The sequence below is a fragment of the Gamsiella multidivaricata genome (genome assembly GCF_025024155.1).
Source record: "Gamsiella multidivaricata strain RSA 2152 chromosome Unknown BC939scaffold_20, whole genome shotgun sequence".
NCBI classification, from domain to species: domain Eukaryota; kingdom Fungi; phylum Mortierellomycota; class Mortierellomycetes; order Mortierellales; family Mortierellaceae; genus Gamsiella; species Gamsiella multidivaricata.
This window is the reverse complement of record NW_026251728.1, coordinates 279,678-302,135: the sequence shown is the minus strand read 5'-3', so window position 1 is coordinate 302,135 and position 22,458 is coordinate 279,678. Positions and strand designations below refer to the sequence as shown.

At 48.8% G+C, this 22,458-nt stretch overlaps 11 protein-coding genes across 11 annotated transcripts; 6 read left to right on the top strand and 5 right to left on the bottom strand.

The window, feature by feature from the left end:
• Positions 1-268: 268 nt before the first annotated feature.
• On the top strand, positions 269-2,065 carry BC939DRAFT_475638 (uncharacterized protein; the record flags this gene model as incomplete). Its single annotated transcript, XM_051558517.1, has 4 exons — positions 269-531; positions 613-1,012; positions 1,172-1,307; positions 1,572-2,065. 4 exons carry the CDS (start codon positions 269-271, stop codon positions 2,063-2,065), a joined length of 1,293 nt encoding a protein of 430 aa, XP_051414005.1.
• A 753-nt stretch (positions 2,066-2,818) lies between these two features.
• Positions 2,819-3,148, top strand: BC939DRAFT_475637 (uncharacterized protein; the record flags this gene model as incomplete). The annotated part of the gene is made up of 1 exon (XM_051558516.1): positions 2,819-3,148. One exon carries the CDS (start codon positions 2,819-2,821, stop codon positions 3,146-3,148), a length of 330 nt encoding a protein of 109 aa, XP_051414004.1.
• A 76-nt stretch (positions 3,149-3,224) lies between these two features.
• Positions 3,225-4,076, bottom strand: BC939DRAFT_446333 (uncharacterized protein; the record flags this gene model as incomplete). Its single annotated transcript, XM_051554940.1, has 3 exons — positions 3,225-3,639; positions 3,820-3,870; positions 4,031-4,076. 3 exons carry the CDS (start codon positions 4,074-4,076, stop codon positions 3,521-3,523), a joined length of 216 nt encoding a protein of 71 aa, XP_051414003.1. The 3' UTR covers positions 3,225-3,520.
• BC939DRAFT_446331 (isoleucyl-tRNA synthetase) lies at positions 3,944-7,539 on the top strand. The gene is made up of 5 exons (XM_051554939.1): positions 3,944-4,391; positions 4,504-4,898; positions 5,012-6,544; positions 6,657-6,787; positions 6,892-7,539. Exons 1-5 carry the CDS (start codon positions 4,075-4,077, stop codon positions 7,480-7,482), a joined length of 2,967 nt encoding a protein of 988 aa, XP_051414002.1. The 5' UTR covers positions 3,944-4,074; the 3' UTR covers positions 7,483-7,539.
• Positions 7,540-10,176: 2,637 nt separating this feature from the next.
• BC939DRAFT_475635 (uncharacterized protein) lies at positions 10,177-11,569 on the top strand (the record flags this gene model as incomplete). The annotated part of the gene is made up of 2 exons (XM_051558515.1): positions 10,177-10,658; positions 10,825-11,569. 2 exons carry the CDS (start codon positions 10,177-10,179, stop codon positions 11,567-11,569), a joined length of 1,227 nt encoding a protein of 408 aa, XP_051414001.1.
• Positions 11,570-11,962: 393 nt separating this feature from the next.
• On the top strand, positions 11,963-13,480 carry BC939DRAFT_409296 (ribosomal protein S17-domain-containing protein). The gene is made up of 3 exons (XM_051552904.1): positions 11,963-11,989; positions 12,740-13,036; positions 13,169-13,480. Exons 1-3 carry the CDS (start codon positions 11,978-11,980, stop codon positions 13,325-13,327), a joined length of 468 nt encoding a protein of 155 aa, XP_051414000.1. The 5' UTR covers positions 11,963-11,977; the 3' UTR covers positions 13,328-13,480.
• A 486-nt stretch (positions 13,481-13,966) lies between these two features.
• Positions 13,967-14,537, bottom strand: BC939DRAFT_446327 (uncharacterized protein). Its single transcript, XM_051554938.1, has 2 exons — positions 14,428-14,537; positions 13,967-14,342 (listed from the first exon to the last, which is right to left on the bottom strand). Exons 1-2 carry the CDS (start codon positions 14,450-14,452, stop codon positions 14,179-14,181), a joined length of 189 nt encoding a protein of 62 aa, XP_051413999.1. The 5' UTR covers positions 14,453-14,537; the 3' UTR covers positions 13,967-14,178.
• A 277-nt stretch (positions 14,538-14,814) lies between these two features.
• BC939DRAFT_446325 (uncharacterized protein) lies at positions 14,815-15,902 on the bottom strand. The gene is made up of 3 exons (XM_051554937.1): positions 15,680-15,902; positions 15,312-15,524; positions 14,815-15,171 (listed from the first exon to the last, which is right to left on the bottom strand). The coding sequence occupies exons 1-3, from the start codon at positions 15,825-15,827 to the stop codon at positions 15,155-15,157; spliced, it is 378 nt and encodes a 125-aa protein (XP_051413998.1). The 5' UTR covers positions 15,828-15,902; the 3' UTR covers positions 14,815-15,154.
• Positions 15,880-17,016, top strand: BC939DRAFT_446312 (uncharacterized protein). Its single transcript, XM_051554936.1, has 2 exons — positions 15,880-16,319; positions 16,631-17,016. The coding sequence occupies exons 1-2, from the start codon at positions 16,130-16,132 to the stop codon at positions 16,798-16,800; spliced, it is 360 nt and encodes a 119-aa protein (XP_051413997.1). The 5' UTR covers positions 15,880-16,129; the 3' UTR covers positions 16,801-17,016.
• A 93-nt stretch (positions 17,017-17,109) lies between these two features.
• BC939DRAFT_446310 (uncharacterized protein) lies at positions 17,110-18,838 on the bottom strand. The gene is made up of 5 exons (XM_051554935.1): positions 18,651-18,838; positions 17,967-18,485; positions 17,667-17,860; positions 17,454-17,537; positions 17,110-17,338 (listed from the first exon to the last, which is right to left on the bottom strand). The coding sequence occupies exons 1-5, from the start codon at positions 18,711-18,713 to the stop codon at positions 17,269-17,271; spliced, it is 930 nt and encodes a 309-aa protein (XP_051413996.1). The 5' UTR covers positions 18,714-18,838; the 3' UTR covers positions 17,110-17,268.
• A 73-nt stretch (positions 18,839-18,911) lies between these two features.
• Positions 18,912-22,354, bottom strand: BC939DRAFT_446307 (uncharacterized protein). Its single transcript, XM_051554934.1, has 4 exons — positions 21,068-22,354; positions 20,897-20,990; positions 19,574-20,808; positions 18,912-19,483 (listed from the first exon to the last, which is right to left on the bottom strand). The coding sequence occupies exons 1-4, from the start codon at positions 22,215-22,217 to the stop codon at positions 19,023-19,025; spliced, it is 2,940 nt and encodes a 979-aa protein (XP_051413995.1). The 5' UTR covers positions 22,218-22,354; the 3' UTR covers positions 18,912-19,022.
• Positions 22,355-22,458: the final 104 nt, after the last annotated feature.

The window sequence follows — 22,458 nt, the reverse complement described above, 5'->3', positions numbered from 1 at the left end:
GGTCTCAGACAAACGTCGCATGTTGATGGCGAGCTGAGGCCTTCGCCTTTTCCCATTTGGCCTCATGAACTATTCTACCGTACCCCTAGACCAAGAGCTGTGCTACCCTCAACCACGCTCCTCTGTGTTATCTGTCTATTTCATGCATCGCCATGTATTTTCTCATTTTCTTCTTCCTCCCACCTCCCGCCTCCTTCCTCCTTCCATCCCCACTTTCATTCGCATTCTATCCGTTCGAACTGCTCCTTTGCTTTATTTCTAAACATAAATGACGCAGTCAGCACATGGTGAAAAGCCCAAGCTACATGGTGAAAAGCTCAAGCTGAATCGTCCCTCGCAGGCTTTTCGTGTTTCACCTTCTTCCGGCGCGCATTCGACTTCTCCCACCATACTCATCGATGCTCGCCTTGATCGCACGATCAATCGATACGTTATCCTTTGGCAGGACATTCAACGGGCTTTCAATAATGTCCAATGTATTAGGCAGGACAATACAATTGTTCCTTTCATGATCGGCTCTGACTTTAAAGAGTAAAGATCTTTCAATGGAAAGGGTGCTGATGAGTTTTGAGCACAGACAACTAATAGTCGAAGATGATTTTTTTCTGCCAGGCTGTCGCCGCCGAGAATCCTCTACTGCCGTGCTGTTGTGTTCGACGTCGCTCTCAAAAACACTGCCAATGGGTCTATCCGCAAGAGACAGGACCCCATCCTCTGTGGTACCAACGTCCAGCAGGGTCCCCTCAAGGCCGACAGCAACGACAAGGCTAATAACAACGACATGGTCAACAGCATGGACAAGGATAATAGCATGGATAAGAGTCATCTTGCCCCAGACGTAAAGGATGACCTGCAATCGACTCTTCGCTCCTGCAACCAACTCTTTCGATCCTTTTGCGATACCATGATGTCCGACAACCTGACCCAGGCCAAGGCGACCATGGAGACGATGCGAAGAGATTTGACAACGATACAGACAACGTTGACCAAGACCCAGCCTCCTCAAGAGCTGGTACTCAAGGCACAGAGACATATCCTAGCGAACCGTTGTCGACCGAACGCATGAGCTGATGGGGGGTCAACCACCCAACACAACCATTGTCAAACCGAAGTTCATGGCACTGGACCTCCCAGAGACCACAAAGATTGTTCTCCAGTCCCTAGATCCTAGGGATTTGGTGAAGTGCATGCGACTCAACAAGACATGGCACGGATTGGCAGTACCTATGGTTTGGAGAACACTCCACTTAACGATGCAGCAGCGATGGAACCCTTCGTTCGAGACCCTTCTGCACAGCCGCCACTTGGTCCACATTATCTCATTCGACTAATTTACCAATAACATGATCGAGTACTCGACGCTGGATTTCCCGAACCTTCAAAGCCTGGCCTTAGTTCTTCCGACCGAGAGAACGATGCAATTGAAGGATCTAATCTATCAGCATGCTCATCTAATGCGACCAGACCTAACTTGCGTACATCCAAGGGCATCAATGCTCACCTCACTTATGGTCTGGGGGACCATCGGCAGTCTGCCGAATCTGACGACTCTCCACTTACTCGATGTTGAGGTCCACAACGTTGCCGTTACTTTCCCGAGATTACGAAAACTGTGTATCAAACACCAAAGGGTCGATTGGAACACAACGTGCCAACAGCTGAGATTTCTCTCTGGATGCCTGGATGCCCAGGGTCAGAGTTCCTGGAATGGCATCCCGTGCCTTCGAATACCACACTTCGGGAGGGGATACCAACGTCCGAACGCAGTACAACTATGGCTTTTGTGGAGATGCTCGAAGCGCGGACCTGGCCGGAACTTGAAGGCTTGACCCTGGATATGAATCACTTCCGACTATTGGACGAGGATGCCGCATCTCTCTTGGCAGCGATGCCGCGCTTGACTGTTCTCAGCTTGTATGGGGTAGAGTATGGTCCACTGTCCTTCCAGCATCTGAAAGCCCACTTCTCGGCCCTCAAGGAAATTTATTCCCTTCATCACTCCCAGCTGACCGAAGCTATGCTGTTGGAGATTGCGTTCTCATGCCCTTGCACTATCGGGGGCTAATCATGCAGTTGTAGAGTTGAAACGTCCATGCACAGCATAGAAAGCGGCTCTTCTTTCCTTTGCACGGCTCAAGAGTTCAAGATCGACCCAATTGTATCGCCGCGGCTCATGATTTGAATCTATTCGCAGGAAATATATGACTGTAGTGTCGCGGGAGCGATAGAAGAACAGAGGGCAGCAAGCATGTAAGCAGATAAAGGAATGTCAACGAAAGTTGACTGAGAGGGTACTTGTCAGAGCTTCATAACAACGTAACGTGTATTGCAATGTATCTGTGCCATGTTCCTGCTGTCTCGTCCAGCGTCCCTAGGTGTCGGGAGACACCGTCCTTATCTTCAGGGCATTGAGTCCTTTGAGGTGCTTCGGACTTCTTTGTGTATCATGCTAATAGGGAAATCAATATGCCACCTCTGTTGTGGCCAGGGAAATTTCAGGGGCGCGGATTGCTCTATAACGCAAAAGGCGAAGCACAAGCTTTACTTCTTTCTGTGTGTGGCCGACATGATCAAAACAAAAAGCACAGCACCATTCGTCTGTTCTTCTTTCTTACTTTTCTTCCTTCTTCCTTTCCTAGCTCCCTGTTCTCACAACCCATCCTCTGCCTCTTCCTCCTGACCTATCATATCCGCGCTTTCTCTCTATCCCTGCCACGGCTGCTCAGCTGGTACTTGTTTGGTTCGTCTCCGGCAAAGGTTTTTATCGTCGCCCGTTTTCTGACAAGCGTTCTACACGGTCCCCCCTAGATATCCCAACATGACAGAGACAGGCACCACTTTTCCCTTTGAGGAGTCTATTGGAGTTGCGCGTGATCGCTTCCTTTCATTACTGAAGCCACCTCCGGCTGTTTTCACCCAAGAGATCCCTGCAAATGTGTTGGAGAATCCCATGGTGATCGCGTTAGCCCTGATGGCGCTAAGGATGACTGGCTGTACAATTCCTGATGGGAACACTCCCACAGAAACTCGATTATTCGAAACCATAGCGGCCAGAGAATTTATCACCGCAGTTATGAGAGAGCGACCTGATGTGGTCTATTCAATGGCAACGGGTGATCTTAACCTTGCCGCGAGGGGAGAACAATAAATATGACCAACGCATCAGAAGATGTCCGATACAAATGATTATGAGCTATCTTTATGAACGGTGTAAAGCGCAATGAACTTTGGGTCTTTTTTTCGGGGCAGTTCATGTTTCCAACATCCTTATTCAGTCTTCTCCACATAAAACGGCGGTGCAAGAGCCAAGTATAGGCTCAAGAGGGCATCAAGATTTATCGTGGGATTGGAAACCTTGGATTCGTGTCCGCAGCTACTGGAGCTCTCTAGAACGCATTTCAACCGTTACACTTGCTTCTACGAAAAGCTTTTCTTTTTTGGAACTGCAGTGATACGCAGACAGAATAAATATATTTGTCATCCTCCATATAGGATTCCATATGAACGGGACCCACTGCCCCTACAGATCCAGCTTTTCAACGTCCTTCCCATGGGCGGGAGCAGTTGGAGTGCCAGGCCTGAGTCCAGGCACAGTGCGCGATAGGATCTCCCCGTCACATTGAGCATCTCCATGTTGGCCTGCGAAAGTACGTTTCAACATATTAAAGCTTATACAAATTGCTCTCCGTCTATTGCAGTGCAAGGAATCCAGAGGCAATCGACGTTCTAAACCGCTCCATCCGTGCACCCGCATTCTTACTTATTCTTACTGAAATGACTCCTCTGACTCAAATTACTGTTTTTTTTTTTTTGGAAAACTGATATGGCCGCAGCAATCTTGTAGCATTTGTCCAACTGGCCCCTGGATTACTAAAAAAAAAAAAACATTGTATAAAACGGGCCACCCTTGTTCAGCAAGCACTTTTTTTTTCAACTTCATTTGTCAGTCTTATCAGCACGCCGAACTTTCTCCTTGAACATATCCTACGTGACACAAATACGCGCTTAGAAATCATCGACCACCATCTACCACGCAACAACAAAGCAACCGAAGCAAAGCAGAAAAAGCTAGCCATGTCAGCGATTATCACTCCCACCACACATAAGAAGGCCCCGAAGGAGAAGCCTGACCAAAAGTATGCGCCCACACTACTTCTTCCTAAGACTGCATTCCCCCTGCGCGCAGACGCTGCGGTTCGCGAACATCTGTTCTGTCAGCGCTGCACCACAGATCTGTACGCCTGGCAGCGTGAAAACAATGAGGGGGATCTCTTTGTGCTCCATGATGGGCCTCCATATGCGAACGGACACTTGCATCTCGGCCATGCGCTCAATAAGGTGCTCAAGGATTTTGTGAACCGACAGCATGTCATGAGAGGGTTCAAAGTCGAGTAAGTGATCTGTGCTTTTATTCTTTTTTGGTGAACAATGCTGGAAGAGATAAAAAGGACCATCTATGCGGCAGAACTTTAACGTCCATTTTTTTTAATGGCACGTTCATAGTTACCGCCCTGGCTGGGATTGCCACGGCTTACCTATAGAACTCAAGGCCCTCGCAGAACTCAAGGTCTCGGACCGATCCAGCCTAAGCCCCACCCAAGTCCGCGCCGTCGCCCAGGCCACAGCTCAGTCGACCGTGGAAGCTCAACGAGCAGAGTTCTTGGCCTACGGTGTCATGGGCGATTGGGAGAACGGGTACAGGACCATGGACAGGGACTTTGAGACGCGCCAGCTCAATGTGTTTTATGAGATGATGAACAAAGGGCTTATTTACAGGGCTAACAAGCCCGTGTACTGGTCGCCCTCATCCAAGACTGCGCTCGCAGAGTCCGAGCTCGAATACAAGGAGGATCATAAGAGTCGATCTGCATGGGTCGCGTTCTTGGTGGACCATCCTTGTAAGTGTTACGCTGCGACGGGGAGGATGAAGAGGGGTTCTTTTTTTTCTTTCTTTGTATTGTCAACAAGTGTATAGCTATTTACATTGCTTTTATGCAAAATGGTTGATCAGCTCAAGGGTTAGCGAGGTTATTACCGGACTCTGTAACGTTACACGCCGTAGTATGGACGACCACTCCCTGGACTTTACCCGCCAACAGAAGTGTCGCCGTTCACCCCAAGATGACCTACAGGCTGTTCCGTCCTAGTGCCACGAATGATCCCAGCAAGGTCTACCTCGCTGTCGCAGAGCAGCTGGACGAGATGAAGAAGCGTTTCGCACCCAAGGACTCTACCGAGCCTGCCACTCTGGAGCTGTTTGGCGAAATCTCTGGCCAAGACCTGGTCGGAAGCCGGTACCAGCATCCTCTCACCACCGAGTCCATGCCCTTCATCGCGGCCGACTACGTCACCTCGGACTCTGGATCTGGCCTTGTCCATACGGCTCCTGGCCATGGTATGGACGATTACAAGACCTGTTACCCGCTCGGGATCGAAGCGTTCTGCCCTGTCGACAACGTGGGCGATTTCACGGCCGAGGCGGGCCCGGAACTCGAGGGGCTCAATGTCCAGACGAAGGGTACGGACAAGGTCCTGCAGTTGCTCGCTATCAGAGGGACTCTGATCCAGGAGCACGTTTATGTGCACAAGTATCCGTACGATTGGCGGACTAAGAAACCCGTTATCCTGCGTGCGACCTCGCAGTGGTTCGCGAACGTCGGGACCATCAAGGAGGATGCTCTGAAGGCGATCGAGAGCGTGCGCATCATTCCTGAAGGGGCCAGACGGCGCCTTGAAGGGTTTGTGCATTCGCGCTCGGAGTGGTGTATCTCACGTCAGCGGTCTTGGGGCGTACCCATCCCGGTGATGTACGACAATGAGACGGACGAGCCGCTGTTAACAAAGTCCTCAGTCCACCATGTGATCGATATCGTGAGGGAGCACGGTGCAGATGCGTGGTGGAGCATGACCACGGAGGAACTCCTTGCGCCCGAGTACAGGAATAACGGCAAGATCTACCGCCGCGGATTTGATACTATGGACGTTTGGTTCGACAGCGGTACGAGCTGGACCATGATCCAGGAAAAGATGCCTCGCCCCCATCTCCCCTTCGTGGCGGACGTGTACTGCGAAGGATCGGATCAGCACCGTGGGTGGTTCCAGTCCTCGTTACTGACATCAGTTGCGTTGACGGGCAAGGCGCCCTACGGGACGTTGATCACTCACGGGTTCTTGCTGGATGCGAAGGGGTTCAAGCAGAGCAAGTCCCTTGGCAACACGGTTGACCCAGCTGTGATCATCAACGGAGGTAAGAACTTGCAGAAGGATCCGGCATACGGGACGGATTTGCTGCGGTTATGGGCGGCATCTTCGGAATATACGAAGGATATTGCGATTGGCAAGACGATCTTGACGCAGGTGGCGGAGAGCATGCGCAAGTTTCGGACGACAGCTAGGTTTATCCTGGGCAACTTGAATGGGTTCAAGGAGGCGGAGGCGGTTGCGTATGAGGAGTTGAGTCGTTTAGATCGGTTCATGTTATCCGAGACGTATCAGTTCTGCAAGAACGTGAATGCAGCCTATGACGAGTACATGTTCAACAAAGGTATGTTTACGGCTTCCGATACGGGTGTTCTCCCTTTGTGGGATCCATTAACGACGCGGTGAGGTTCTAACATACCTTAGTTTGTTCCCCCTTTTTCCGTCCAATTCATTAGTGTTCGGTCAGCTTCAGTACTTTACGAGCACAACGCTTTCCTCTTTCTACTTGGATGTCATCAAGGACACCTTGTACTCTGAAGCTGAGAACAGCCCAAAGCGCCGTGCTGTCCAGACCGTGCTCTTCCATGTAAGTCTTTTCTTTTATTATTTGGTGGCCAAAAAAAAAAAAAAAAAGGTAAAACAGGGCAAAACACTAACCTGAAAAGATATAATTCTCTTCTGCTTTGTAAGGTCTTGAACGCCCTCAACAAGAGCATTGCACCATTGGCGCCCCATTTTGCCGAAGAAGTCTACGAGAACTACCGCGACTGCTTCATGAGCTCACAGCCAAGCGTGTTCCGTACCGGTTGGCTCGAAATCTCCGAGTCCTGGAACGACGCTGCCTTACGCGAGGAGTTCCAGATCTTGAAACAGCTCCGTGTGGAAGCCAACCAGCTCCTGGAGCAGGCTCGCGCTGCCAAGGTCATCGGACCCTCGTTGGAGGCGACTGTGGAGTTCCAGTTACCTACGGAGACAGAGACGCCTGTGGAGGAGCAGGAGATCTTGAGTGGGGTTGTCAAGAAGTATGCGGATGATTTCGCGAAGCTATTCATTACCTCGGAGGTCTTTGTTACGAGTGATGATTTGTCTATGGACGTTGCTTCCGCTGCAGGGAAGAATGTGTTTGTGAGGGAGGTTTGTATGCCGAAGGTGGGGTCGTGTCGTCTGGTAGTGCGACGAGCGACATTGCACAAATGTCCACGGTGCTGGGCGTTCACTTCCAAGGAGCAGGATGTACTCTGCAATCGATGTGGCCCTGTCGTGGCTTCTTTGCATTTGTAGACAGATGTAGACGACGTTTGAACGACGATGCATCAATAAATTCGTTTCTTAATGCGCAAATGTATAGAGTATCAGCATGATGGACACTGTTGGCTTGAGTCAATGTCGTCAATCACTCCGTTGTTCCCGAGCTATTGCTACCTTGCCTGCGACACTGCAACATCGCTTTCTACGCCTTTAATGTTATTGACAATGGCTTCCTACCAAGTAAGCTCAAGTTCCAGGAAGATCGAATATCAAACACTTTGAGGAGAACCTGACTGACCTCGAGAAGAGACAGCTGCCTCAAGTAATAATCGTTGCCTTTAACGGGTTCAGTGAGCATTTCAAGGCAACAGCTTCAACTTATCTTCGACATTTACGTACACGAACATAGGACGCGTTAGTATATGGAATAAAAAGTCAATGGTGCGTTTAAAAAAAAAAAAAAAAAACAAGGAATGGAGGTAATACAAAGCACAGGGATATGCCTTCCTACATGCCACTGACTATCAGAAAGGAGTTCACCTTTGGGTCACTGTGGCCTCTGACAGCAGCAACCTCCTTAGCCAGCCTACACCGGGTAGCAGCGACACTGTATCTTCTGTCGCCAAGAGTAATAACAGGTCTGTTACAGCTGGTCGTTTTAAGAAGGGCTTAAGGCAGCTTCGACCCCTAGACAACTTAGCCACTCGTATGGGTACTTGATCAGTGTCTTGGCCTGTAGAAAAAGTAAACGGGCATGCCTGTTTTCATACTACTCCTCCCATGCGCCATGTTCAACTTGGCGGCCCGAAAATCAATTGCACGAAGCAAAATTAGGGAGCAGACTCAGCCCTCTTATCATTGAGCCCCATAATGCTCTGGAGACTGTGATCAGCCTCAATAATCAACCGGGGGATCTTCCGCATTCTTGATGAGGAACGTTAAACCATCCTCTTTGGATGGTACTTCAGATAGCAGGGAACTGCGACACTTAGTCCGGCGCATCATAGCAGTAACAGACACCAGATTCTGAGCATTGTGGGCTTATCTATGGATGCCAGGGACAGCTCTGAATGCCGCCGAGGTACAGATCAGCGCGATATCCAAGAACAAATATCTCACAAGCAAGAAGTGCAGGGCCATATAAATACTTTCGCGTTGCCCCCTACATCCTCATCTTCGTCTACACACACACACCTTCCGACCTATTCTACAGAGACAGCGCCCAGGGTAGTCTACAATGGGAAGAATCGGATCCTCAGGATGGATGCAAAAAGGAGCAGAGTCATAGCAATTCAACCTTTATTTTTTTATTTTTTTCAGGACGTTTACGAGATGAGCAGACACGTGGAAAAAGTTGACATCTCAACCTTGATTGCAAGGGAAAAAAGAAAAGATACAAACAAAGCGTTCTGCAATGGCTGCTATGCTTGGCTGGTCATTCAGTCCCATTAGTTTTCTGCAAAATTCATGAAAGCCCCTTACTTGGTCTTTTTTTTTTCGACCAGGCCTGGATCTGTCAACCAAAAAGCTCGCTCGCTTATGCTGCACAGAGTAAGAACAACATCAAGAAACATAGCGCGAGGGAAAGGGGTTGATCCGTTGGACTATTTTTCGCTATCTCGTCCTTCTTGAAGTTTGGAGATAAGAAAATGGATTCCACTCCTTCCCGCCACGTTTAGTATTTCTCGGCGGAAGAGTGCATCACCATTGGTTCGTCTTGGTCTAAAAAGGGGAGAAAAATGAAAAATAGGTGACATGGAACCGATTGCCATATGAAAACTAGTTTCTTTGTTTGCGCACTTACCATTGAGTTCTTTGATGTAGGCGATTCATGCTTCCTAGGCTATTTGGTATAGTTCATGCCACAAAGGGATTCTGATACGTTATCTTTCGCGCCCTAGAGTTGCAATTGCGAATGAGTGAGTGGGGAAAGGGGCGAAGGGCAAAGGGCGGAGGGAGAGCTTTGTTTGTGTGGGAGGATTGTGGAGAAGAATGGAGAGAGCGAGTAGTCGAGAGAAGAAGAGAAGTGTTCTGGCCAGCAACTTTCTACGATGGTTCCCTGGGGCCGCAGCCCAAGACACCATGCGGCGTAGTTGTCTTTGTGGCCAGAGGCTGGAGAAGATATGTGATTTGGTGGCAACAGTTGAGATGGTCCCTGTGCGTAGCTCGATCGACAAGTCAGTCGAGGGTGAGCAGTGGAGGCGAGGAGTCGGAGGCATAGGCTGCAGGCACATGTTTGCTTAACCAGACGACCTTTGCGCTTGCTTTGCTCGCTTCAGCAGACAGCAGATTGATCCGATTCCGATGTTTGCTATATGTGCAGACAGGCAGGTCCGTCCGCTTCGTTTGCATTGGAGGCAAAGCACTAGGAAAGCTGAAATAAATAAGTTATCATTTTTTATTTTTTTAGCTCAGCTCCGTTATCTCTCGGCCCATCCCTCTCCGCACTCGTTTTTATTTACTCGTCGCTTCACACTCGCACCCTTCCCTTTTCCTTCTCTTCATTCATTCCTCTTCTTGTTCTTCATTCATTCACACATTCATTCATAGCTGTTTCGTACCCTCCCCCCTCCTCTTCTTGTTCTTCTTCGTCTTCCTTGGCTCGTTTCTTTATCAGCTGGCTTATCCTTATCAACCCTCAGCTCACTCCTTATTTCCACTACGACCACTTCTGATCTGTCCGATATATACACTTTCTCACATCCCACATACAGAACAAAACGAAATATGTCTTCCTATACCACCACCACAACAACCACAACCGACAGAGCCCGCTCAGGAGCCCGGCACCACAGCAGACACAGCGGTTCTTCATCCTCCTCTCGTCACAGGAGCTCCTCCGTCACCAGCGAACGATCCTCCAACCGCAGCAATAGAATCAGCAGGCACCATTCCTCAAGTACTGCGTCCCCTGCTTCGCCCTCCGATGCCCGCACCTCCATCCAGCGAGAAGGACCCTCCGCAAAGACCACACCCATGCACGACGACACCGACGCCGGCCGGCTCATCCCCACAGTCAGGCCCGCTCTCGCCATCGACTACCTCGGCAATGGCTGGAACAACGAGGACGATATCGCCGCTTCATGGAAGTTCATGACTAAGCAAAAGAACGACCTCATCAACGGCTTGCGACTCGAAAATGCCTCCTGGCGTAATTGGGCCAAGCAGCGGCACAACCTCAAGACTATCAATCCAAAAACCCTGAACTGGTATGCTCCTCCTCCGCTTTGTTGTTACATTGATGATTAGCTTCCGAATACTGTTGGGCGGATTTTTTTTTTTTTTGTTTATACTATTTCTGTACTCAGCTATAGAAAAAGGAATTCTTCTGTAACACATTGACTAATTGTGCTTCCTGCTTTGCCATGTTTCTAGGCTCAAGGATTGCGATACGACCTGGCTATATGGACCGCTCTATAAGGCCAGCATAGACGAGTTCGATCTTGCTCGGTTCGGCGCACAGACGATACCAGGAGGAACAAAGATACCCACCTCGCCAACTTCGCAGAGCGGACTTAAACCCGCGCTCAAGCACAAGACCGCATCAGAGCTCTTCAAGGCTGATACGCTTTTCCATGTCCAGTCGGATCTTAAATTGGATCGAAAAATCGAACCCAAAACCAAGGCACAGGAATCACTGGTCATTAAGCAGCATCGCCAGCCAAAGCTACGCTTCAATGACTCCGTCGAGCAGTGTGTATCGGTTGATACGGAGGCTCTTTCAGATGATGAGCTGATCGACGATGATGAAGAGGATGCAGGAATCTTGATGCGGATTTCCTCCAAGCGTCCCGCCAGGAGTATTGTGCGGATCAACCCAACTAAGTTGAAGGCCGAAAGTATGCATGGGATGGAATCTGAAGATGCAGTCGATCCGGCTGCCTATATTGAGAACCCCTATGCAGGGTCAGAGGCTGCATATATCAAGTCACAGCACGACGATTCTGACCAGAACGAGGGTGCTTCTGGCACGAACGCACGGTATTTGGATGCTGATACAGAAAAAGCGCACCCTGTAAGGGGAGGAGGTATCGGACAGAGGGCTGCGGTTATTGTGAGCAACGTCAAGGATATTGTCCACTGGGCATCTTCGCTGGTCTATAACAGCAGCGCCTTCTGAAGTCGACAAAAAAAAAAAAAAAAGACTTGACCATATCGTTTCAAATTGCTGTTTCTCTGTTGCATCGAGCGGGATCGCGATGGTCTAGCCCAATGTACATATAATATCCCGAGCTGGCCATTAATTCTCTTGTTCCGACAAGCAACCTTGCGCTCCATTCTCTGTTTGTTCGCTGTCTCCTGTATCATAGCAATTGTTCAAAAATAAATCGCGTTAACGAAGCGTGTCCAAATAAACTATCGTTTGAAGGCATTCGCATGTGTGGTAGACTACCAATGCAGTGCAAGGTCAAGGAATCTGAATGGATTGGTGGCTTGTAGTTCGTCCAATCAGAAACGGGATGAATTCAACATAATAACAAGGCCAGACCGCACTGTGTTGAAAATCCTTTTTAACCAATTTCCCATCATGTCTGAGCAGGTGCGTTCGGGGGTGGTCCAGTCCTACGTGAACTTGACAGGATCAGGGTCCCGGACTCACAGGGGGAACAGCGGCGACCATATCAACATACAGAAAAACACATGCTTTTGTCGCGAGTATGCAGGATTCAGAACTTCGACTTTGGCAATTGGGATCATTTAGATCAATCGTCTTCTCATTCAGTGCAGTCGGGAGAGACCATCGTCAAATCCCATGTTGAAACTATGATCAAGCAGTGCTGAATCATATTCGACGTCAACATCCCGATCTTCAGGATCAATTAGCTGGCAGGATCCCATCAATCGAGATCATGGGATTCGTTTAGAGGGATCGATCCAGTAGAGCTGTGCCTCAGCAGGCCACACTACTTTACCTAAAAGGATTCGGACACAGCACAATAGCAGGAGCGATTTCTTATAATTCTACAGCAGTTCATCGTGTCGATATGGCTATCGGCTTTCGACCACAGATGATCAAACCCTAGACGCCTTTTTCAGCAGCTGAAGGCGATAGCATCGTAAAGTCGATGTGTTCAACAGCAATGATCACGGGCATGGAGCTCCACCAAACGATCCAAAGCTCAGGAGAGAATTGGCACTATCGTTCCACTATCTCGTTACAGAATAATGATCGTTATCGCCACCTTATACAAATTCAGGACTTTTTTTTCTTCCACCAGCAAGTTCAGAGCAATAAGAAGCTGATTCAGGTTACTCGACCTTCACTTATTTACAATACCAACGTCAATAGATCGAAAAGGCTTTCCAGAAGCAGCAGGGTATTTTCCAAAACGCCAAGGTTACCGGCAAGAAGTCGGTCAAGAGCAACCGCTGGTACAAGGAGGTCGGTCTTGGTTTCAAGACCCCCAAGGAGGCCATTGAGGGTCACTACATCGACAAGAAGTGCCCCTTCACTGGCGATGTCTCGATCCGTGGCCGTATTCTCAACGGAGAGATCATCTCGACCAAGATGAAGCGCACCATCATCATCCGTCGTGAGTACCTCCACTTCATCTCCAAGTACAACCGTTATGAGAAGCGCCACAAGGTAAGATATATACAAGAACGCAATTGCAATCACAGGGGAGAGGAAATAAAAATAACCTAGCATTACAGAGGCTAAAAACTGACTAACTATTTGTCTCGGCGATAATTTTGTCCGACGTGTTTTTAATGATAGAACCTGGCTGCCCATATCTCCCCCTGCTTCATTGCTGTCCAGCAGGGCGACTCTGTCACTGTTGGTCAGTGCCGTCCCTTGTCGAAGACTGTCCGCTTCAACGTCCTCAAGGTCCAGAAGAAGGTCGTCAAGGGTGCCAAGAACTTTGCCAAGTTCTAAATCCATTGCCTTCTTTTTTGTTCAGTCGTAACATTACCCTTTTTTTTCGTCTCGAGTTTCTACTTTTTTTTTTCTTAACTAAAGGAAAAGAATAAAGCTGGGATTTGAAAAAAGGAACAACAACCGGTATTGAAACCAAAAAAAAAAAACGAAAAATATGGAGACAGAGGAAGCGACGAAAAAGATACACGGAGCGAGATTCGTTCACCTGATAGGCATATAACACGAAGCGAACGAGCGAAATGGCGGATACGCAGACATGGCGGCTTGATTGTGAAACGGTACCAAGCGAAGCGGACCTATGGTCCTATGGCTGATATAGACTTAGTCAGGCAATAAAAAAAGGACCCTCCAGCGAGACAGAGGACAGGGACACAAAAAAAAAAGTTCGAGACCTTGAAGGATGGCCCTGTGGTGAAGTTGTTGCCCATGATTCACTCATATACATTGCGGCAAAGCAGCAGCACTATGAAAAGAATTACGCCTTTAAAAGCTTCTTTTTTTTTGCTACTGTTGTCCGATACTAAAGACAGCGGCGGAGTTGATGAAATCAAGCAGCCACACAATGTAGCATTGTACGATGATGCAAGCTGGACGATGCGGTTCCATCAAAATGAAGTGGTGCAAAAAAAAAAAAAAAAAAAGTCCCAGCAACGGTGGGCATCTTTTGCTAGCGCAAGCTTTTAACGTTAGAAAAAAAAAAGCGCGCGCGTCCCGTCTCATGTAAAGGTAAAAAGCCCAAGACAGAGGAAATCACTAAAAAAGCATCAGACGAGAGAAAGCAATCAAGAAACAACATGTTGTGGGGGATTAAATCCGCACCTTGGCTATTGCGTTGATGTTGTTTTTTGCTACACTAATTCATTCACCATTTTCGGACAGCATGTAGCACTCTCAGGTGAAAGATAAAAGGAATCAAGAAAGGAGACGAAGACGAAAGAGTGATTCCAGTATAAGGTAGGTGGGTGCGATATAGGATTAGAAGACCCCGACGTACAGCAAGCACGTATGAACGCTACATTATGCGCGCAAGAGTCAATAATCAGACCACCAGTAGGTTCCTCAAGCCGTGTATTAGGCGAACGAACGAACGAACGAACCTTTGCATGATAGTCCATAGGCCATCCTTCATTCGTCACGGTCAGAGTAAATAAATGGATAGTCCTCCAAGACACCGAGGAACGCGATACAGGTAATGGGGAGGAGGCGCATATGCATCGTTTGTGCGCGCTACATATTTATTTGTTCCCAGGAACCCTTTTCTACTTGCGAAGCTCACGGGTAATGCATGGTTGCATTCCGGAGAATGAAAAGAAAGAAACTAAAACAGTGTAGTTCCACGATGTTGCTGCAGCATTACCCGGGTGCCAAAAAAAAAAGTGAGTCTTGAGAAACCAAAGGAAAAAAAAATTACAGCGGAAAAAGCCTACGGCGAAGCGAGCATTGACAAACGCGTTCCTGTGCAAGAGCCAGCAGCTTGTTTCAAACCCAGACCTAAAGCGCTGCCATCTTCATGTAATGTTTGTCTACCGTGTCATAGTCTCTTCGTCCAGTAAAAAGATAAGTTACCATTCGTGGTCGTCGCGCATATACCAAACTGAGTGTTCTGAGGAATATATGCGTGCGCTTTATTGAGTATTGGAATTACTTATTGTTTTGAATCGGTGCTAAACTAATGTGGAATGATATATAAGTGGATATATAGTGGGTAATGAGATTAAGAATGAAGGTGTGAGATTACCGGCATGGCCGTTATACAGATGTGCCGTTATGAAGAAGAAAAGAAAAATTGTATGCGCGCGCGAGGCGAAGGTGCAAATTCAAGACCTAGTGAAATGCGAAAACTAAAAAGAAACAATCGATAAAACATATCGTTAGCGCCTAATAGTTCATCATCATTGCTTAAGCAATTGTCGCCTGATAAAGTAAAGCAAAAAAAATGAACGCAACAGTTATCATCTCATTCTTGTTATTGTGACATTACCTTCACCATCTTCCTCGATGTACTCAATAAAGGGGTTGGTCGCGAGGGCCTTGACGACAGGGGTAGGAATCCAGGCGGAGAAGCCCTTCATGACGGTGCTGTAGCGGTGTCCAATCTTGCCACCAAGGTCCAAGATGTCGCGCTCGGCCTTCTCGATGACCTGAGCGGCAGCCGACTGCTTGAAGACGACGATGTAGGCCTTGATGCCCGATGCTGTTAACGCAGTATATTACAAGGGGATAGTGGTTAGTTGTATATGTTCAATAGCCGTTAATTTCTTCACCATCGTTCGGTACACAGTATCAGTTCTGTAGTAGTGTGAGCATCTCAAGTCCATTTCTGTAAACTCCATCAGTTTGAAGACATACGCAAGGTGGATTTGGACTCAACGACGTTCTGGTTCTGGTTGTGGTCCTCTTGAGCGAGAGCGAACGAGTTCTTGGGCTCGACGGGGAGAGCGGCCGAGGTGACGGCAACGGCGGAGATGAGGAGAGCGGCAAGAGCGATGAACTTCATGTTGCTTGACTGAGTGCGGTGGGGCTATATGTGTGTGTGTGTGTGTGTGTGTGTGTGTGTGTGTGTGTGTGTGTGAAAGTTTGGTAGGTTGCTTGGTTTGGGGCTGCGACAGAGAAGGCCGTGACGACCCTTTTATATCTTGGCGCAACTCACGTACAACAACCACGTACACACAATAGCCTTAAAAAAAAAAGAAAAAAAAAGTAAACAGAAGACAAGGACAACACACATTCTGCTCTGTTCACATTCTCCATCTACTTTCCCCCTCCTTCCCCTCTTTTGCAACAAACGATTTCACAACCATGGCCAAAGGTCTTAGGTCTAAGTCTGCTCGCAAATTCCGTGCTATCAAGCGCGAGAACGTCTTTGGTCCTGTCGAGACCGCCCGTGTGCACCGCCTGGCCGAGCGTCTGAAGAAGGACGCCCAGGGCCCCAAGACCTCGGAACTTGAGGCTATCGCCCGCGGCGAGGAGCTCATGCAGGTTGAAAAACGTAAGCAAAAAGACATGTACTCATGACAACATCATTTCCCACGGTTACAATGCTTTGGCTGCAATTCGTACGAAGAAGCGGATAAAATTATTCCTTCACGATTGTTGCATCTTGCAGCAGAGACCCGGCAGCAGAGCCAGAGCGGCATGAGAAAAGAAAAAGAAAGGAAAAGACTTTTGGTTCTGTAGCACACAACATACAGGAAGACGTCTTTGGTTCACAAGGAACAATTGAAACTCATACAACGTTCTTTCTCTCTATTCTTTCTTTCTTTCGACATGCATGATGGATGGTGATGTCTGTGTGTTCAGCTGAGGATACCGACATGGCGGAGGATAAAAAGATCTCGACCAGTGGTCGCAAGGATGCCAACCACGCTAAGCACAAGTTGGGCAAGGAGGATAGGAAAAAGAAGAACAAGGAGAAACTGTCTAAGCGTGAGCTCAAGAAGAGGTCCACATTCTTCCGCTTCCACAAGTAAAAAAAAAAAGGCAAAGACGAGCGAACGGATCACTCGAAACGACGCTTTTTTTAGCACCATTTGGATATCCCAACCTAAAACACAGTTACTGTTCGTCCTTTGGCATGGTTTCTGCAGCGCATTACTCTATCCGACTCCTTCCCTTTCATTAGAACGCATTTACTTTTCCTTTCAATTGTACTTCTAGCAATAAAATAAAATAACTCAATTCAAAAACGACAGTATGCAAGTGTTTTGTTGGCTCCTGGGAAAATAGCGCACGGTGCATCTTCTCATCAATCGCGCATTAAGCAACGTCAATTCATGAATGGTTCCTTATTTATTAGATCCGTCATTTTCAATTGAAATTCTATGCTAATCACCCTTTAATGGCCCATGCCGCTCATCTTTCTCTGTCTTCTGCAATGTTCCACGCAATTCTTTGCGCATCTCCGCGGCCGTCATCTTTTCCAGTGCTGCAGATATCACTTATGCAGCCGTCTTCTCCGGTTCGCCACCAGTGAACAACATGACGAGCACAATCGGGACAATGTACACCCTATGAGTATGAATATCGAGCTCAACGTGTTAATGACTGCATGAAATGCCGCATATCCATTCCGCCGTTGAGGATCGTTGGATCGGGGATTGAGACTAAACCCAGTAGAACATACCAGTACTTCTGGAAGAACGTCTTTTCAGTTTCAGGTTGGCCGGTCTGGTCAACCTTCATGGCCTGGGCTCTGACATAGTGCGCCCTATAGAAACGAGGATGGACAAAGAATGGCATCAATATACAATCCACGAGTCCACGTTCTCCTAGTAATGGATACCAAATAATCCAGCGGTGGCGTAAAAGACTCGGGTTAAGATGACAAAATGCTTACTTGGGTCCCGACGCGCTACCGATAAGATCCACCTTGACGCTCTTGAAACGGTCTAGCGACGTCAAAGCGAACTCATTCTTATGGTCGCTTTCGCACTTGCTTTCAGTGGTATAGTAATCGAATGCAAAGATCTGGTTGTCCCGATCCAAATGCAGCGTAATCTCTTCCTGGAAGTCCGATGCGAGCAGCAGGCACTAACAATGGAAAGCAACGCGTAGAATGTTACAGAAGGATGATTAGCATAGAAAAACGAAGTAGCCTCCAACTCCTTGTGATATCTAGACGGGCGTCAATCCTTACAGACTTGATCGAGGACATAGCCTCCCAGCCTCGGCTCTCGTCCTTCAGCTTGATCTGATAGAACCCATAGCTTCCAGGGGTTTGCAAGATCTCACCCTGAGCATCACGTTCCTCCTGCTGCATCTTCCATTCTTCCATCCTCTGTTCAAAGTCCTCCTCCGATTCCACAAAGTTGCCGTTCTCGTCTACATCCCTAGGTTGAGGCTCCTCAAGTTCCTTGACCTTGATGGGTGCCTGCACGTTCAGGACAAAGTCCTCCGCAAGAGACGCGGCTTCGTTCGCACTGAGCTGAGCGTTTTCATAAACGAACAAGGACTTCTTCTGCTGGCCCTGTTGCTGTCGTTGCTGCTGCTCCTGCTGTTGCTGCTGCCTTTGTTTTGAGCCCTGGGTCGAGGACGCGGTAGGTTGGTCGCGCTGCTGGTTCAGGCTGAGCCATTCGTCGATATCCACGCGAATCTCCCCACGCTTCTCGAACGACTCGTGATCGCTCAACTTATGCCATACACCAAGGGTGACCTCCTATTGAGTGATGCCATGGGTTAGTCACTGCATTAGTAATACTGATTATCCAGGGCCTGTCTCCATATGTCCAAAGTGAAGCCACGCCGCATCTAATCAAAGTCTCCAGATGATGCACCGATGTGTCTCTTGTAATCCCTGTTGTGCATCTCAACCGGTGCGTACCTCGGCAAGAACTTGAACTGAAACGGCTAACGTCAGTGCGAGGATAAAGGTGTTCAGTCTCATGGTGTTAGTGTTCCTTGATATCCCTTCCTGTGGTTGATGGTCGAGAGTTGATGAACAACGGGCTTGACAAGAGAGCTTGTTCAAGTCTTATCAGTCACGTGTGGCTTACTTCACAAAATTAGTGGCGAACCATGGTTATCCAATATGCAATATTATCTATATTAAATACTAACGACAATTGCATTGTATCTATATTGTGTGAAAGGGAAATGAGCTATGGTACAATACAAAAAAAAAAAAAAGAACTAAAGGATGAGAGAGCTCAGGCCATGGCGCCGATGCTGTGTGCTGGTGAATATGTGTGTGTTGTTACAGCTTTCTAAGGACCTCCATCTTCTTAATACTCTGGATAACATCTCCCTCTTTAAAATCTTGGAATCCGTCAAATTCCATGCCACACTCCGTCCCTTTCTTGGCCTCCTGAATATCCTCCTTGACTCTCTTCAGCGTCGACAATCGTCCGTCCCAAATGACCTCGCCATCGCGGACAATTCGCACATCTTCCTTTCTGCTCACTCCTCCGTTCGTGATACGACAACCGGCCACGTTCTGGGTCTGACCGCCCTTCATCTTAATGGGAAAGATCTGTGCAATTTTAGCCTCGCCCACAACTTGGATCTCGATATCTTTAGGCAGCAGTGTCGCCATCTCGACCTTGACATCGTCTAGCAGTTTGTAGATCACACTGTAGGATTTGATAGCGACGCCCATCTGACGTGCCGTTTGCAGAAGCTTCTTATCCGCCTTCACGTTGAATCCCAGGACCATGGCTAATAAAGGAGGAAACGAAAAAAAATATTAGAATTGCTCTCTGGAGATAGCATATTGGGAATCACTTGTGGACACAAACAGCGTATTACCTCCGCAGGACGAGGCAAACTGAATGTCGCTCTCGCTAATGTTTCCTACGCCGCTCTGGATGACACCGACCTTGACCTGGTTAGCGGGTAAACCGGAGAGCGCATCGCAGACTGCCTCGACTGTACCACTGACATCGCCCTTGACTACCATCCTCAGATTCTTGACCTCGCTTTCCTCTTCTTCCTTGGCGGCCATGGCAGCCACAGACATCTGCTTCTTGACTTGGGGCTGCTCAGGATAGGCGTCAAGCACGCCTTGGTGGAAGAGCCATGCTCTGCGCTTGAACTCTCGGAGTGCCGCCTTCTCCTCGTCCTCCTCCTCAGCAGTGATACGACGCTTTTCGTTGATGGCCACCAAGGTCTTCAATTGTTCCTGTCTCTCCTTCTTCAGCGCCCTATTTGTCACCGCAAGCTTGGCTTGTTCCTCGGACTCGGCGCCCAGCATCTCATCTCCAGCCTTGGGAAGATCCTTCCATCCCATGACCTTGACCGGCGTACCAGGCGAGGCCTCCTTCACGTTCTTCCCTGTATCGTTAACCAGCGCTTTGACCTTGCACCAAGTGTCTCCTGCAACGATCATGTCACCAACACGAAGCGTTCCACGCTTTACAAGGACGGTTGCCACATTCCCGCGCCCCTTCTCGATCTGGGATTCGATCACATGGCCCTCGCCTCCCATGTCGACCTCGGCTCTCAGATCCAGGACCTCAGCAAGAGTGAGAATCGCCTCCTCCAGCTTGTCAAGGTTCTTACCCGTCAGGCCTGATACCTCAACACACTGCGTCTCTCCTCCAAGGTCTTCGACCGTGATACCGTACTTGAGCAGCGCCTGCTTGGCCTTGTCTGGCTCAGCTCCATACTTGTCACACTTGTTGATCGCAACAATGACGGGAACACCAGCTTCCTCGGCGTGCTTGATCGCCTCTGCGGTTTGGGGCATCACTCCGTCCTCGGCAGCGACTACTAGGACGACAATATCGGTCGTGTGAGCACCACGAGCGCGCATGGCCGAGAATGCTGCGTGTCCAGGAGTATCCAAGAAGGTGATTCGTTGCTTGGATGGCAAAAGAACTGAGAAGGCGCCGATGTGCTGTGTGATGCCTCCTGCTTCTCCTGCAGCAACAGAGGTCTTGCGAAGGGAATCCAGAAGCGTCGTCTTTCCATGATCGACATGTCCCATGATGGTCACAACTGGTGGTCGCAATGGGTAAATAGACATGTCCTCAGGCTCAGGTCTACAACAAGTGCACAAATCATTGCAAGGTCAACAATCGCTCCGCTGTAGCCTGCATATTAAACCCATTACCGTGTGTCTGTCCTTACTTTGCCGTGAGATCAAACAACTTCTCGGTCGAGCCAAGGATAGGGTTGACGTTGTACTCCAAAGCCAAAAGAGACGCTTCCTCCGATGTTAAAACTAGCCGAAAGAAGCATCATCGTTAGCGCCTTTGTCTGCCACAACCGATCATTCCTTTGTAACCGCACTGTACTTACTGTGATCGTGCCGAGTAATCTCCATGCCTAATGCCTTCATGGTGTTCTCAAAGTGTCCGATCCTGGCTCCGAGTAGTCCTGCCAAGTTGGAGACGCTGATCGCATCAGGAATAAAGACATCCTTGGCGGGCTTTTGGCGCTGCTTGCGTTGCCTTGATCGCTGCTCGATCTGTCTCTTGGCATTCTCCTTGGCGGTGCGTGTTGATTTGACAAACGTCGACGCTGCCTGCTTCTGCTCTGGCTGAGGAGGCTGTACTGCTGGTGCCGGCTTTAAAGCTGTCGATACAGAGGCAGTAGATGGCGTAGAAACTGAAGGTGTCGATATTGCAGGTTTTGCTGGTGAGGATTCCGTTGGTTTAGGAGCGGCCTCTTTCACGTTCTCGGAGCTGATCTTTATCGGAGTTGCGGGTTGAGCGGAAGGTTGCTTAGGTGCCGGGACGACTGGCTGGTGAGTAAGCTTGGGTGCGACAGCCGGGTTTGGCATCGACGTTGAGGATCCCCATCCAGAAGACGTCGCGAATGACGGAGGCGGTGAGACTACTGGCTTGGGAGGTGCTGAAGGAGTAGGTGCCGAGAATCCCCACGAAGACGATGTTGCAAATGAAGATGGCATGTTCTGACGGGCCTGTTGTGAGGAAGAATCCGAGCCTTTACCGCCATGCCGCTCATCATAGTATCTTCCTATTCGCCGCGTCTCTTGACCCGATTGTTGTCTCCGATTGTTGTTGTTGCCGCGGTTATTTTGACCGCTATTAGATCGGTTCTGGGATTCCTCGTAGGCACGACGATAGGGGCTGTCCTGAGTTCTCGCCGCATGCTCCGATGACCGCTCCCACTTTTTGCTGCCATTGGTACTGCCCTTGCCTCCACCGTTAGATATAGCATCTTTACGGAGATCCATACGCATCTTTGCCTTCGAATCGATCGCGATCTTGTCGCTAACAAGCTTCCCGGAACCATTAGTGGTATTGGAGCCGCTGCCACCATTGCTTTGATTCAAGACACGCCTTGTTCCAGATTGAAATCCGCGGTATCTCAAGATTGTTGACTGCGACTCCTGAGAATAAATCGATAAGATCCAGGACGACGACGAGTTCCCTGTGCGACGCCCAAGTCCGGTGGAACAGCTGATTCGAGACACTTTCCACATAGCGCTAGGCAGGCAATCTCTCTGTTGGTGTCTCCCTGTGTCCTTTCTATGTCTTTGGTGTAAGCTGGAAAGACTTGAAGCTGGGGCCGAATGAGTGGGGACGGAAACGTTAGGAGGAGTAAGTCGGTGAGTGGAAGGGGGAAGCTGTTCAAAACCATTGACCGGATAGGACTGCAACCTCCCAAAAAGGTAATTTCCACCCTTAATGTCAACAAGGGCCAATCAAAAGCCACGCGGACCC